A 17,410-nucleotide genomic window follows, 5' to 3' on the forward strand; every position below is an offset into this window, starting at 1 on the left:
CAAGGTCATCATCAAGGTCAATACTGTCAATAACGAATAAAAATAATCATCGAGGTCAATACCGTTAACAAAGAATACATATATGAGAAATTTGTTTTGAACAAAAGCAGGATTTAAAAACTTATTCTGCGAGCTTACGAAAACATCTGTTTCCTTTGTCAAGCAAAGAGTGTAAAATGACCAGTGTCTCAAATCTATACTGCTAAAAACAACTCAATAAGACACAATACGCTGAGTCAGTAAATTCAGCTATCAAAATGATATTGAGAATTCTTTTCTAAATAACCCTCTAAAAGTAGTCAGATGTTTAACCATTCCACCCCAATACATTGGTCAATTCCCTCCTTTACTAAAACAATATTTCTCATTGCTAAATAAACTTTCCCAATTAGATTATCTTCTTTGTAATTAAAAAATGTATCCATTTTTAATTGCAACTCTGGACATGTTACTTCAAACTGAAGACTGCTTTCAATATCTATTTGCCATACGGTATATTTACAGCAAAAAAATGAGTTAGAAAACCTCTGCTGAATGTAGGTCACTTCATATTGAATCTCAGCTTGGCATTACTAAGGAATATATTATGAAGATTCTTTTAATGCTTCAAGAACATTTTTTTCTGAAATTTCACAAATGATAATATTGTATGTAAATCACTTGAGATATCATTTAGGTTTTATATGCTTCAAAGCTGTTACCCTTGTACCTGGTATTATGATATAATGTTTTGTAAAACAGTAATCAACATCACATTTCCTACCTGTTAACAGAGCTCTCACTTTCTTGTCGAACTGTGAAACAGAGAAATAATTGTAAAATTAAGTGATTTACAAGATTAAGTGATTTAGCATTGTATCATAATCGATTCCCATTCCATTAAAATATGCAACATTCTTAAATTGCCATTAAAATCTTCATTTATTGACATTCTCTCCTAATAACTCAATGTATTCACTTAAATTGATCATATTCAGCACTCCACTAATCACAGGTTATAAGGTTTGACAAGATATTATAGACAACAAATTTGAGTCTCAATAAACAGAAAATATAAAAACTTTTCCATTTAATAATGTGAATCTCCGGGTTTGACACTACCACTATTCCTCTAGTACGAGACTATTATATTTCTATCCCTCTAGTACGAGACTATCATATTTCTAACCCTCTAGTACAAGACTATCAGATTTCTAACCCTCTAGTCCGAGACTATTAGATTTCTATCCCTCTAGTCCGAGAATAATCCCTCTAGTCCGATACTATTAGATTTCTAACCCTCTAGTCCAAGACTATTATGTTTTGAACCCTCTAGTACAAGACTATTAGATTTCTATCCCTCTAGACCGAGACTATTAGATTTCTAACCCTCTAGTCCAAGACTATTATGTTTTGAACCCTCTAGTACAAGACTATTAGATTTCTATCCCTCTAGACCGAGACTATTAGATTTCTAACCCTCTAGTCCAAGACTATTATATTTTGAAACCTCTAGTACAAGACTATTAGATTTCTATCCCTCTAGACCGAGACTATTAGATTTCTAACCCTCTAGTCCAAGACTATTATGTTTTGAACCCTCTAGTACAAGACTATTAGATTTCTATCCCTCTAGACCGAGACTATTAGATTTCTAACCCTCTAGTCCAAGACTATTATGTTTTGAACCCTCTAGTACAAGACTATTAGATTTCTATCCCTCTAGACCGAGACTATTAGATTTCTAACCCTCTAGTCCAAGACTATTATATTTTGAAACCTCTAGTACAAGACTATTAGATTTCTATCCCTCTAGACCGAGACTATTAGATTTCTAACCCTCTAGTCCAAGACTATTATGTTTTGAACCCTCTAGTACAAGACTATTAGATTTCTATCCCTCTAGTCCGGGACTATTAGATTTCTATCCCTCTAGTACAAGACTTTTAGATTTCTATCCCTCTAGTACCAGACTATAACATTTCTATCCCTCTAGTACGAGACTATTAGATTGCTATCCCTTTAGTCCGAGACTATAAGATTTCTATCCCTCTAGTCCGAGACTATTAGATTTCCATCCCTCTAGTCCGAGACTAATCCCTCTAGTCCGAGACTATTAGATTTCTAACCCTCTAGTACAAGACTATTAGATTTCTATCCCTCTAGTCTGAGACTATCAGATTTCTATCCGTCTAGTCCGAGACTATTAGATTTCTAACCCTCTAGTACAAGACTATTAGATTTCTATCCCTCTAGTCTGAGACTATCTATCCCTCTAGTCCGAGACTATTAGATTTCTAAACCTCTAGTCCAAGACTATTAGATTTATATCCCTCTAGTCCGGGACTATTAGATTTCTATCCCTCTAGTACAAGACTATTAGATTTCTAACCCTCTAGTATGAGACTATTAGATTTCTATCCCTCTAGTCTGAGACTATTAGATTTCTATCCCTCTAGTCTGAGACTATCTATCCCTCTAGTCCGAGACTATTAGATTTCTAAACCTCTAGTCCAAGACTATTAGATTTATATCCCTCTAGTCCGGGACTATTAGATTTCTATCCCTCTAGTCCGGGACTATTAGATTTCTATCCCTCTAGTACAAGACTATTAGATTTCTATCCCTCTAGTACGAGACTATTAGATTGCTATCCCTTTAGTCCGAGACTATAAGATTTCTATCCCTCTAGTCCGAGACTATCATATTTCGAACCCTCTAGTACAAGACTATTAGATTTCTATCCCTCTAGACCGAGACTATTAGATTTCTAACCCTCTAGTCCAAGACTATTATATTTCGAACCCTCTAGTCCAAGACTATTAGATTTCTATCCCTCTAGTACAAGACTATAAGATTTCTATCCCTCTAGTCCGAGACTATCATATTTCTAACCCTCTAGTACAAGACTATCAGATTTCCAACCCTCTAGTCCGAGACTATTAGATTTCTATCCCTCTAGTACAAGACTTTTAGATTTCTATCCCTCTAGTACCAGACTATAACATTTCTATCCCTCTAGTACGAGACTATTAGATTTCTATCCCTCTAGTACAAGACTATTAGATTTCTATCCCTCTAGTACGAGACTATTAGATTGCTATCCCTCTAGTCCGAGACTATAAGATTTCTATCCCTCTAGTCCGAGACTATCATATTTCTAACCCTCTAGTACAAGACTATTAGATTTCTATCCCTCTAGTCTGAGACTATTAGATTTCTATCCGTCTAGTCCGAGACTATTAGATTTCTAACCCTCTAGTACAAGACTATTAGATTTCTATCCCTCTAGTCCGAGATTATTATATTTCTATCCCTCTAGTCTGAGACTATTATATTTCTAACCCTCTAGTCCGAGACTATTAGATTTCTATCCCTTTAGTCCGGGACCATTAGATTTCTATCCCTCTAGTACAAGACTATTAGATATCTAACCCTCTAGTCTGAGACTATTAGATTTCTATCCCTCTAGTCCGGGACTATTAGATTTCTAACCCTCTAGTACAAGACTATTAGATTTCTATCCCTCTAGTCTGAGACTATTAGATTTCTATCCGTCTAGTCCGAGACTATTAGATTTCTAACCCTCTAGTCCGGGACTATTAGATTTCTAACCCTCTAGTACAAGACTATTAGATTTCTATCCCTCTAGTCTGAGACTATTAGATTTCTATCCCTCTAGTCCGGGACTATTAGATTTCTATCTCTCTATAGTCCGGGACTATTAGATTTCTAACCCTCTAGTCCGAGACTATTAGATTTCTATCCCTCTAGTACAAGACTATTAGATTTCTATCCCTCTAGTCTGGGACTATTACATTTCTAACCCTCTAGTCCGGAACTATTAGATTTCTATCCCTCTGGTACGAGACTATTAGATTTCTATCCCTCTAGCTAGTCCAAGACTATTAGATTTCTATCTCTCTAGTCCGAGACTATCAGATTTCTATCTCTCTAGTACCAGACTATAACATTTCTATCCCTCTAGTCCAGGATTACTAGATTTCTATCCTTCTAGCTAGTCGGGGACTATTAGATTTCTACTCCTCCAGTCTGAGACTATTATATTTCTATCCCTCTAATCTATCAACACTTTCCATGTAAAAATCTTATTTGTGACTTCTGAAATTGCTAAATGTCAAGGGTCAATGTGTTTGTTTGGGATTAAGCGTCTGCACAACAGCCAGGGTCACATGAGCACAGGCCAAGGGTCAAATAAAAGGCCCCATTTTTATTTTACCTATTTGACTCTTTCTCTTTACCACTAGCAGTTACAATATGAATTGAGTAAGTGGAGACTGTGCTTACCTCGTTGAGGCCGGATAAGACAGGTGTAATCAATCCTCATTTCTATATCAGGTACCAGATGCATCGCCCGTCTGTAGAAGGATATGGCTGTGAAAAAAATAAATACACAATGTAAACATACTGTCATGCATTAAAAGGTCAAAAACTTTAATAGCATAGCAAAGAACCTGAGATCTCAAAAAAACAAATAGAAAATGTCTGTAAGACTCAATGCAAACGAGTGTCATTTATCGACAAATTACAATATATAGAAACAAGAGGCCCAATGGGCCTGCATCGCTCACTTGGTATAAATCTTATACTTAAACCTTAAAAGTGATCTAAAATAAAGCTACAGGCAAAATATCAGTTTTCATGATTAAAAGTCATTTAAAAGAACATGTTAAAAGTTTTTAAAACATTTCACCCTGTGACCTTGAAAGTCACACAAGCTCACTATGTTGAACAATAATCTCAGGATGCAACTTGCAAAATATCACCACCCTATCCTTTTGTTTATTGAAATTAGGTCATTTAAATGTTTATACAAATTTGACCCCTGTGACCTTGAATAGCAGTCAAGGTCATTAATTTGAACAAACTTGGTACCCCTTGATCCCAGCATGATACTGACCTTATATCAACATACTAGGCCTAATAGTTATTCATCAGAAGTCGTTAAAGATTTTAACATATTTGACCCCTGTGACCTTGAATATGGGCGAATTCATTTGAACAAACTTGGTAGCCCTTCATCCCCATCATTCAACGGGTCAAACATAATCTCCCTGGGCATTTTGGTTATTTAGAAGAAATTGTTTAAAGTTTTTAACATATTTGACCCCTGTGACCTTTAAAATGAGTGAAGGTAATTTATTTAAACAAATTTGGTAGCCCATTATCCCAGTTTGCTTCTGGCCAAATATCATCACCCTAGGCCTTTTGGTTATTAAGACGAAGTTGTTTAAAGTTAAATATTGACGCTGGACACTGGACGCCGGACCAGTTGAGCTATAGAGTGACCTTGACCTTTTGCTTGTGAAATACTTAGTCATTCAATGTATTATCCTATATATATAACTGACCTCAATTAGTATTAAATTTGATCAAAATTTGTTTGCAAATTAAGCTGCTCGAACAGTTACTAAATAGGTTGACAAGTTTCTATAAATAGTAACATGACCTTGACTATGGAATGCCTGGTATCCAAATGCATTGCAGTTATTCTTATCCTTGTCATTTGTATCAAGTTTGGTCAAAAGTGATCACTAGAGGAATGATAGAGAATCGGGATGGAATTGCCCCACCACTATCACAGTAAAATACTTTTTACATGTACCAGGAAATTTTCGCCCTGTCAAACTTTGCCCTTCGCCGGTAAAATTCATATTCACCCAGTTTTTATTTCATCCTTAACATGTAATAACTATGCATATGATGTTGTTTACTAATATTCGCTGTAGTTATTAATTCAAAAAGGTGAAAAATTAAACTGCAACGAAAATTTTCTGCAGGGCATGAATAAAAATATTAAAATATGATCATGTGAAGGATATGGCCAGGGAATGCCGGTGACTATCAAAATGTTGTGAACCTTTTAACTGTAAGAAACCAATACATATGAAATTCCTGTTCATTTAAGATCACAAACAACATTTATTATTTTCAATGATTGGAGTCAGTGATGTTTCAATAAATAAGAAGGAGTATGAAAACTTAAAGAATTCATCACACAAGTAACATTTAATAGAAATGATAATAATCAAAATGCAGACTACAATTTAAAGAAATGTTTTATATATTGCAGACCTGTGTAAAACCTTGTACTAAATCAATTGACACAAATTCATTAATGTCAAATGTGAGTCAAACAACATTACCCTGCTTTATATCATTACAGAGCCCTACAGTAAAAAAGCAAGATTATGTTTTTCTTTTTGATTTGTTTATCAATAAATGCTGCTTACAACTTAGTCAGATTATTGGGTAAATGCTAAAATTTTGAAAAGTCTGTACTCTTAATTACAATGTATATTTTAAGATATAATGCCATATATGTTGACTGCATGTCTACAGATGTACCCTAATTGTTTAGATTGTTTATACCTTCATACAGTGATCCACACTGCTCAGCTTGCATTCCCTGTAGAAACAGCACCTTGGCCTACAACAGATCATAAAGAATATAATACAAGGGAGACAATCAATATATAAATAAACTGAAACAATAACAAACAAAACAATTGTAAGGGAGACAATCAAGAAAATTGATCAGGCATACAAGGAAGATATATTTCAACAGGCTTTTCTTTGGTTAATTTGGGATGGTTCTTTTTTGTCTCATTTTGGAAAGAAAATTTACCAAACTTTCTGGAGTAAACTGCAAATTTTGGGAATTAGGCATTAATATGAAATAGTTTCAATTAGGAATGAGGCCTAATATCGGCCCGTAAAAGACCTGAGAAAAAAACAAAGTATCCCATTTTATTTTAATTGCTATCAAAGTAACAATTCAAATGTTTTGATGACAGCTTCCTCAAACTTCCATTACCATTAACCCTTTACCAGAACACGCCCCTTACCATTTACCCTTTATGGGTACACGCCCCTTACTATTAACCCTTCATAATAACATGCCCCTTACCGTTAACTCTTCATAAGAACACGCCCCTTACCAATAACCCTTCATAATAACATGCACCTTTAATGTTGACACTTCACAGCTGATAAACACCCTTTAATTACCATCAAAACTTTATGGGTAAACATTCCTCACCATTAATGCTACATAGATACACCCCCCCCCCCCCCCACCCCTTTACCAATATAACCCCACATGGGTTTACTAAATACACCTACATGTTCTTCAATATCAGGGTTGATATTAGAGTCACTGTCCTTCAGCTTCATATCCTTAGCTTGCTCTAAAATCTCATTCTGCCAGCTCTCACGGAAGTTGTCCAGTTGGTTCTCGATGTCCGGTGGTTCCTCTGGTACGCCGGCATCATCGTCAACAATAGGGAGTTGTAGCAGGTCACCATCCTGTAACATCAAAATGAAATATGATGACACATGCATTTCAAATTGTTTTGTTTTTTGTTTTAAACATATTTTATTGCCTTTTTTACATAGCAATGGAATTGGGCACAAGTTTTACAACTTATATCAAGCCCTTTCCCTGTACAATAATATTTTTTTAACAAAATGTCATGACGGCAGAACTACGTAAATAAGCTATGTATTATAAATTAATTAATCAGTGACATACATACACCCACACATTCACGCACCGAACCACACACATGCGCACAAATATAAACATGCACATGTAGATAAAGGAAGAGAGAGAGATAGGGGGATGGTGAGAGGGGAGGAGAGAGAAAGGGAAGAAGGGGTTAGAGGATCAGATTTTTAAGAGTACTAGATAAGTACTGCAACAAGACTGTAAATTTAAGAAAATATATATCAGACCACGTGGTTGTTCCTTCTCCATGCGAACGGACTAGTTATACTATTCGCTGTTCACAACTTTCTTCTGATCAATGTTCATCACATCCCGTGCTATTATAACTTCCTCCTGTTCACTCCGTTCTTGCTGGTATTTCCGTTTCAACTAGTCCGTCCGCACAGAGAAAGACCAAACACACGACTTCATTATGTATATATATATATATACGTATATTTGTATGTTGCAACTCGTGTTGTCAATCTATTAGTATTAATAAGATACATGTATTAATAAAGATGTCGATTTTGAGGGGTGAAGGGTGTTAAAATCTGTTCGAGTCTTGTATATATTGCTGAGTATTCATGAAGATAATTTTGTTTTCTTGTTCCGAAATTGTTATATCTCCAAAAAGAAGTAGATTCAATGTAAGGGGGATGTATGCATTCAGTTCACGATAAAGTTTAATTCTCTGTTCAACATAATTATCACAGTTAAAAAAGAAATGAAAGGTGTCTTCAATAGGGTAACCACACATACAACGTTGGTCATCAACCAGGTTAACTCGGAATAGATCGTTTTTCAAAGTGCTAGAACGGTTTCTTAGTTTTGTATGTAGGATGTTATTTTTTCTATCACCGTAGAAAAAGTAATTGGGTACATGGGGCAAATGTTTGTCTCTAATGGCATTTTTAAACGATGAAAAAGATGAGCTATGCCTAATACTTAAAGTTAACTGATTCCAGAGTCTAATAGTAGAAGGAAAGTAAGACATGTTAGATAACTCTAGTCTGTTGTTAGGCAGGTTGTAGTTTTCGGCGTTTCTAAGATTATATCGAGCATTTTCGACAAGAGGAGGTAGTAGAGTGTTTAGATAGTTAGGAGTAATATTATGATGAATTTTATAAAATAATTGCAGTTTCCGACGGGACCTCCGGTGGGCTAGGGATTCCCATCCCGTTTCAGTATATATAGATTGTCTACTAGCATAGGAAGGTAAACCGGTGACAATACGTCCTGCCTCTAATTGTAACTTTTCTAACTTGTCTGTATCAGTAAGAGTACAACCATCCCAAACTTCACAGCAATATTCTAGAATAGGAAGTATAAACGATCTATATATCTTATTTAATGTACGGCGGTTTAGATTATATTTCAATTTACGGAGAACACCTAACTGCTTGACTACTTTTTTACAAATATTGTCAATATGATAGCTCCACTTACAGTTAGCATCGATGAATACTCCCAGATGTTTATGGTTATCAACAAAGTCTATACTGATATTATTAAAATCTATTTCAATCAGGTGATCTAGTTCTATATTAGAAATAAGTAAAGCCTCTGTTTTTGCAGGATTAAAACTAACTAACCATTTATCAGCCCACAATTGAATATTTCTTAGATCGTTATTAATTTTTTGTTCTAATATTTGTGGGGATTTATCTGAACATAATAGAGAAGTATCATCTGCAAAAAGTTTTGATAAGCTTTCTAAATGATCTGTTATATCATTAATATAAAGTATGAACAACAACGGACCTAAGACTGAACCCTGAGGTACTCCTGCATTAGTTGTCTTAACAGAGGATTTACTGTTTCCAAAAAATACTTGTTGAGATCTATTTGTAATATAATCAATTAACCATTCCAATAACTTACCCGATATTCCATAGCTAGCTATTTTCACCCCCAGCCCCCTGTGCCACACTCGATCGAATGCCTTAGAAATATCACAGAAGACTAAACAGGTGGGTTGCTTTTTTTCAAGATTGTCGCACAAGTTGTGGTATATTTCTATACATTTCAAATAAATGCAACTAACCCTTTAAGTGGTTTTGGACAGTGTTTCATTCAGAAACTATCACTCGTGGATGAGGTCAATACATTGATCTGTTCATAAAGAGTGACCTATCATATCCAGAAAAATCTTGGCATTACAAAGGGGTTTAGCAATAATTAAGGGAAATATACAATAAAAGATATTCTTAGAAAACAAGAAAAGAGACATTGCAATTGGTTGGCGGTTACTATATAAACGAGGTGGCAAATGAAACGAGGGACAATATATATTGAGGGTTAATTATAACATGTGTTCCAGCTTCCATAACTGTGGTTCAGGGTTATGTGCACGCGTCAAGCAAAAACTACGAATATGAGTGTGTTTGCTATTTTACAAACACATGGTTATACAGCTGTTTTAAGCCAAACCCTACAGTCTGGGCTGATCATGAGGGCCCATGAAACAGCTAACGCTGCTTAAAAACCCTATCAAAATATATTGCTGCTACAATTACAACCATAAAGAAGAGTTCCGCTCTGAGTTTTTATTTATTTGTAGTCTCCCTTTCATATGTAAGATGGAGCAGCCAAAAGGAGTTTTCTTGCTTAGAGTAAATCTCCCTATCAAGTTATTAATGTGCTGTTCGGCCCTTCCTAATGTAATTTGTAAATGGCGTGATATATATTATAATCCCATGTTGGTTCGTCGTAGAGGACTTACAGAGCTTGGTAAAACTTCTGTTCAATTTGTTTTGCAAAAAAAAAATTGCAAAAAATATGTCTAAATAAAACAAGAGGCCCAAGGGCCTTAGCGGTCACCCGAGTTATATTACAGGTAGTAGTAGCTATAGCTCAATTTCATTATTGAGATTTGATGTGGAAATCAACATGTAAACAAAGTGAAATACAATACTTGTCATGTCACCAAAGGATAAGAACTTTAAAAACTATTCAAACAGATTATTTTGCTATTGAGAAATATAATATCTATTGTTATTTAGCCAATTTTCCTCTTTGGCCAACCCCTTTGAAAGGTCAGGATCTTAGTTTCTAAAGGGTAATATAACTAATAGTTTATAAAATGCACCTAAGGGCATTTCCATCCAAAAAAGAAATTTGAATCTTGTACCATCTGAGTGCAGAGGTTTTTCAAATATCAGCCATTTTCCCCTTTTTGGCCCCACCCCTCCAGCCCCTGGAGTAAGAACAGATCTTATTTTTTCATACCGATAATGCACATAAGGATCTTTCTATCCATAAAGAGTATTTGTTTGTAACACATCTGAGTCTGTTGAAGACTTTTGATCTTTTAACCATCTTCCCCATTTGGGCTCAACCCCTCGAGCCCCTGGGGATGGGGCAGGATTTTATTTTCTCATACCATCTAATTGCCACTTGGCATCATAATCATTCCAACTAATTATAAGTTTAAATAATTTCCTGCTGGAAATTGACAATTTTAGTATACCAAAAAGTGTTATTTCCCTATATAAACTATAGTTATATTTACCCCCTCCCCAAGGGAGAACGGTTGGCCCAGGGGTACTGAAATTTACAATTAACATAAAGCCACCGTAACCTTTCCACCCATGCAGTGAAATTGACTGTATTAGTACGTACCCGAGTCTGGAGAAGATGTTTGAAATATTAGTTAATTTTCCCTTTGGGGCCTTGCATGCCCTGGCCCCTGGAGTTGGGGCCTTGCCCTGGCCCCTGGAATTGGGGCAGGAATCCCAATTTTACAACTTGATACCATCTTCTCCTAAGGATGACTCTCAATAAGTGAGAATAATTTCCTACTGAACATTGACAATAGATACCCAAAAGTGCTATATCCCTATATAAACTATGGTTAACTTTACCCCCTCCCCAAGGGTGAATAGATGACCCAGGGTTACTAAAATTTACAATTTACAGAAAGCCACTGATGATCTTTCCATCCATGCAGATAAATTGACTGTAGTACCTCTGAGTCTGGAGAAGAATTTTAAAATATCGGTTAATTTTCCCTTTGGGGGCCTCGTCTTGGCCCCTGGGGTTGGGGTAGGAATCCGGAAAACGCACGACAGACGAAGACGGACGGAAAGAGATCAGAATAGGTTACTTGAGCAAAGCTCAGGTGACCTAAACAGACCCGAATGCAAACCTTCCATTTTTTGTTTTCTATTTTATTTCTATTTCTTTTTGTGATTTTTATGTAATATTTCTTTAGAAAAGGACTTAAAAACGAATATTTGGCAATAGTGCACAACTTTAAGTATAGAGTTGTTGGCACCCTCTATAAAATTACCTTAAAGTTGGACAACATTTGTCACTTCTTTTTTAAATCTAGAATAGTTTTAGAGATTGCAGTTTCGTGTGAAATTATTAATACAAACACAGTTCAAGCACAATGCAATTTGAATGTAATTGCCTGGAACTTAATAAATTCCAGGCAATTAGATTCAAATTGAGTTAAAGAAATATGTACCACACTAATGATTACAGACCAATTAAAGCAGTATAAAACCAAATTCTGACAAATTAGAATTTGAGGTGTCTGTTTAAAGATCAAAGTCAATTTAACATGCAATATTAAACAATTTGTTTGATCTAAAGTCACATCACAGGACTATTAGCTAAAGATAGACTATGTACTGTCTGAAGCACAATACAAAATATATAATATACACTGTAAACAGAAATTTAAACAAAATTTAAAGTCCAGGCTTATTTATGCTTCTCACTTAGCATATATGTATTTGCTCTATAAACTATATAATTACATGTAAGCCAAGAGTACATGGAGCAAAACCGAACCTCTAATTTTTATATTAATTCAGACCAAATTTAAAAAATATTGTTTTTCCGCAAACCCTACCTTTACCTAGATTGTTGTGCCAACCTGAAAGTTATTATTGGCATTCAGTGATATATGTATGCACTGCTCAAGTCATAATCCTGCTCTATATAAGCAAAATAAAAATATTCTCCAAAATAAAAACAACAATTGCCTACATGTACATGACTCTATAGCTACGTATACCTACCCTATTTTTTCTTAGGATGATAGCGGAAACAAGCAGCATTTTTTTGGGCCTAAATACTTTAATATCAGAACTGACAATGGCACGTTACTTCATGTCAACCATAATACTGCATGAACAGGACATAAGATTATATACAGAAGTGGATATGATGGAAAGTACAAACTTCTACTGGTGAAGTATCATTATGTAAAATTAACTTGGATTTACCTTACACAACAAGACTAAGTTGATGAGAACATGTCTAGTTTATGAATTTCTAATAGATCTTTTTCCAAAGTATGTAATGAAAATGTTCAATAAGAATAATATATGCACAGATAATGCATGTGTACGTGGGGTGTGTATACATATACATGCATACATAATTTTACTACCAGGTTCAAAGCAACACTGTTATACACAATCAAAACAAGAAACCTATATGTTCAGTATCAGACTTTTCACTATAACTTCCATTTGAACAGCCCTAATGACATTTTTAATTGACCAACTGAAAAACACCAGTGTCCTCTAAGTCTGAGTAAGACTAATTCATTCAAGTCTGAGAAACACTAGTCCTCTAAGTCTGAGTAACACTAGTCCTATAAGTCTGAGTAACACTAGTCATCTAAGTCTGAGTAACACTAGTCCTCTAAGTCTGAGTAACACAAGTCCTATAAGTCTGAGAAACACTAGTCCTTTAAGTCTTAGTAACACTAGTCCTCTAAGGCTGAGTAACACTAGTCCTCTAAGTCTGTAACACTAGTCCTATAAGTCTGAGTAACACTAGTCATCTAAGTCTGAGTAACACTAGGCCACTTAGTCTGAGTAACACAAGTCCTATAAGTCTGAGAAACACTAGTCCTTTAAGTCTTAGTAACACTAGTCCTCTAAGTCTTAGTAACGCAAGTCCTCTAAGTCTGAGAAACACTAGTCCTATAAGTCTGAGAAACACTAGTCCTTTAAGTCTGAGTAACACTAGTCCTCTAAGTCTGAGTACCGCTAATCCTATAATTCGTAGAAACACTAGTCCTCTAAGGCTTAGTAACACTAGTCCTCTAAGTCTGAGCAACACTAGTCCTATAAGTCTGAGAAACACTAGTCCTCTAAGGCTTAGTAACACTAGTCCTCTAAGTCTGAGCAACACTAGTCCTCTAAGTCTTAGTAACGCAAGTCCTCTAAGTCTGAGAAACACTAGTCATACAAGTCTTAGTAACACTAATCCTCTAAGTCTGAGTAACACTAGCCCTCTAAGTCTTAGTAACACTAGTCCTCTAAGGCTGAGTAACACTAGTCCTCTAAGTCTGTAACACTAGTCCTATAAGTCTGAGTAACACTAGTCCTCTAAGTCTGTAACACTAGTCCTATAAGTCTGAGTAACACTAGTCATCTAAGTCTGAGAAACACTAGTCCTCTAAGTCTTAGTAACGCAAGTCCTCTAAGTCTGAGAAACACTAGTCCTATAAGTCTGAGAAACACTAGTCCTTTAAGTCTGAGTAACACTAGTACTTTAAGTCTGAGTAACACTAGTCCTCTAAGTCTAAGAAACACTAGTCCTTTAAGTCTTTGTAACACTAGTCCTCTAAGTCTGAGTAAAACTAGTCCTCTAAGTCTGAGTAACACTAATCCTCTAAGTCTTAGAAACACTAGTCCTCTAAGTCATAGTAACACTAGTCCTCTAAGTCTGAGCAACACTAGTCCTCTAAGTCTTAGTAACACAAGTCCTCTAAGTCTGAGAAACACTAGTCATCTAAGTCTGAGTGAGAAACACTAGTCCTCTAAGTCTGAGAAACACTAATCCTCTAAGTCTTAGTAACACTAGTCCTATAAGTCTGAGTAACACTAGTCCTCTAAGTCTAAGTAACACTAGTCCTATAAGTCTGAGTAACACTAGTCCTCTAACACTAGTCCTCTAAGTCTGAGTAAAACTAGTCCTCTAAGTCTGAGTAACACTAATCCTCTAAGTCTTAGAAACACTAGTCCTCTAAGTCATAGTAACACTAGTCCTCTAAGTCTGAGTAAAACTAGTCCTCTAAGTCTGAGTAACACTAGCCCTCTAAGTCTGAGTAACACTAATCCTCTAAGTCTTAGAAACACTAGTCCTCTAAGTCATAGTAACACTAGTCCTCTAAGTCTGAGTACCACTAATCCTATAAGTCTTAGAAACACTAGTCCTCTAAGTCATAGTAACACTAGTCCTCTAAGTCTGAGCAACACTAGTCCTCTAAGTCTTAGTAACGCAAGTCCTCTAAGTCTGAGAAACACTAGTCCTCCAAGTCTTAGTAACACTAGTCCTATAAGTCTGAGTAACACTAGTCCTTTAAGTCTGAGTGACACTAGTCCTCTAAGTCTGAGTAACACTAGACCTCTAAGTCTGAGTAACACTAGTCCTCTAAGTCTTAGTAACACAAGTCCTCTAAGTCTGAGAAACACTAGTCATCTAAGTCTGAGACTAAAAGGAAATATGAAGATATATGTCAGATTGATTTTCTTTGATTGTCACTCAGCAACATGCACGTGCATGTTGATTTATCACAGATTATAAGCACTGTGGCCTCAGGAATCATTGACTAAGAGCTAGGCATTAAACGGGCTGGTCGAGGAAAAAAATTACAAAAATAAATGGGTCTAAATGCGTTCTCTGGCCTTCCAAAAGTAATACCACGGCAATATGATGGTCAAGTTCTGCTTGCAATGTCTAGTTTTGACCACTGAAATCTCGGGAAGCCCCACGTGGTTGTTTCGAAAGTGAGGCAGTGAAGATAACAACAAATATAGCATGCAGTCATGTGCCATGTCGGACTCAACTAGTGGACAAGACAGCAGTACTAATGTAAATAATTGTTTTCAAAGGTCATGTATGAAGCATGATGCAAGTGTAGTATTCCTACCTATATGTTGTTGTTATATATAACGGTATTGATACCTCGTGCCTGTCATGACTTTTGCATGCATCTTTTTCTTTCGCCGCAATGTTTACATTTGGCCTTGTTGATGACGAGCGTGCAGTCAAATTACATCACTGATCTGGGTCAAATCACTGATCTGGGTCAATTGAGAGTTTTAGACTGTCAGGTGACGATTTGCATTAGGATTTCTTTAATATTTAATAAGGTATTTTAAACATGTGTATGCCATTTTAGCAAATATGACACATTTTTTCCCTGACCAGCCCCTTTAACTAAGAGCTATACATTTTTAATTATACAGTACTATATTATTCATGTCCTGTAATCATAAAGTGCCTTAAGAGTAATTTTGCACATTATATAGGGCGCTATCCAATATATATATATATTACAGTGTTCTTCGGTGTACAAACCATAGATAATTATCAATTATGTGAATGCAAATTGATGTCCTTTTATAAGGTTGTTTTTTAAAAGAAGTTTTACATAATCTTTTGCAAAGGAGATGAGACTTTATTCTAATTAACTGGTCACATATTTCTAAATATGAAAGGGTATTAATTAGCAGAGCTTATCTGGTCAATTAAGATGGAGATGCTGACAAAGTCAATGGACCATGAAAAGTATGCTGCATCTAGCATTTGATGCATGGGTTGAGATGTACTACCTAAGATGCATGTATGGTAAATGTTTGGTTGATCTAGCACTTATATTTTCAGAGAAACTAACTTAAACGCAAAAACTTAATGTGGATGGAGATGCTGACAAAGTCAATGGACCATGAAAGGTATGCCTTATCCAGCATTTGATGCATGTGTTGGGATGTACGTACTATGAGACTACATTAATGTTATAAGTACCTGAGCAGTACAAAATTTATTACCGAATGCGGAAAAACGTGAAAGAAAAGACAAAGTTCTTTTATATATAAGGAAAAAAAGTTAATCGTTCTTTTTACCATAATCTAATAAATAATGGAAATAGGTACAATCGTGCACAAAAATGATATTAATTCTGATGCATATGTCTTACACTAGACCTGTCTTATCAGTGTTGTACGTGAGAGGAAGTACTGATCATATCACCCTGTAAACCAAAATACAACTCCAACGTGCATGTTCTTGAAGTAACAGGCAAACCCATTAGATACGTTTGCACTTGCGAGAGTAACTGAAGCTTTAAAACAGAATCATTACAGAGACACACGTATCAGAGCAGACTTAATGACAAGACAATTTTATGTTCGTAGGTAAACAATTTGCATTGGAACCTTGACCCTTATAAGATTACAGTTTACATACGGTGTGCATGCAATATTTCGTAAATTTATATGAAAACTGCATAATGCCATTTCATTAACTATGCACTCTCGGAAAGATCAATTACCATTGTGACTGTATGTTCAGTTCCTCAGGCAAATAGATCTCGGAAAGAATAGCAGATAACCCAAATTTTAAACATCCTTGCTCTCTTCACCGCTGCCATTTTGCCTACTCAGAAAATCAACAATATTATTCGGAACCTATCGGATGTTTGGAGTCCGATAAACGGGAGCTGTGTAAAACTAGCTTTGCGCACGTATAGTTTCGTATTTTTGAACAGGAAGTATAACTTACACCAATATAAAATATTATCAATAAGTTTAATTGATATATTTAAATATTAATTATTATATTTACGCATAAATTTTAAAAGATTGGTTGTAGGAAGCACACATTAATATATATACTAAAATGGCTAGAATAATCCCGAGTTATAAACTTTTCCGAAAGAAACTCGAGTGTTCCGAAGCGGCGCGTCTAATTACCCAATACTACCCAATACCACCCAATACTACCCCATACGACCCAGTTATGAACCAAATACTTCTTTATTACTGTGAAATATCACCTTTGTAGACGTTATTTACTTCCATCTGTCATATTTTATCGGGAAATATGCGATTTGGTGCCGAAAACATCACCGAATTGCCGTGACTATGACCCAATACTACCCCATAC

The 17,410-nt window shown here is 35.6% G+C and overlaps 1 protein-coding gene across 1 annotated transcript in view; it reads right to left on the bottom strand.

The window, feature by feature from the left end:
- Nucleotides 1-16,938, bottom strand: part of LOC110452161 (F-box only protein 9-like) — a 29,004-nt gene extending 12,066 nt beyond the window's left edge. Inside the window, exons 1-5 of the mRNA XM_021500525.1 lie at nucleotides 16,797-16,938; nucleotides 7,126-7,308; nucleotides 6,373-6,430; nucleotides 4,288-4,374; nucleotides 764-794 (exon numbers count right to left, since the gene is read on the bottom strand). Of these exons, the coding sequence (XP_021356200.1) occupies nucleotides 764-794; nucleotides 4,288-4,374; nucleotides 6,373-6,430; nucleotides 7,126-7,308; nucleotides 16,797-16,799 (362 nt within the window). The 5' untranslated portion in view covers nucleotides 16,800-16,938. The remainder of the gene's footprint in view (nucleotides 1-763; nucleotides 795-4,287; nucleotides 4,375-6,372; nucleotides 6,431-7,125; nucleotides 7,309-16,796) is intronic.
- Between the last annotated feature and the right edge of the window lie 472 nt (nucleotides 16,939-17,410).

The sequence above is a fragment of the Mizuhopecten yessoensis genome, unplaced genomic scaffold (genome assembly GCF_002113885.1).
Source record: "Mizuhopecten yessoensis strain PY_sf001 unplaced genomic scaffold, ASM211388v2 scaffold6443, whole genome shotgun sequence".
In the NCBI taxonomy this organism is placed as follows: domain Eukaryota; kingdom Metazoa; phylum Mollusca; class Bivalvia; order Pectinida; family Pectinidae; genus Mizuhopecten; species Mizuhopecten yessoensis.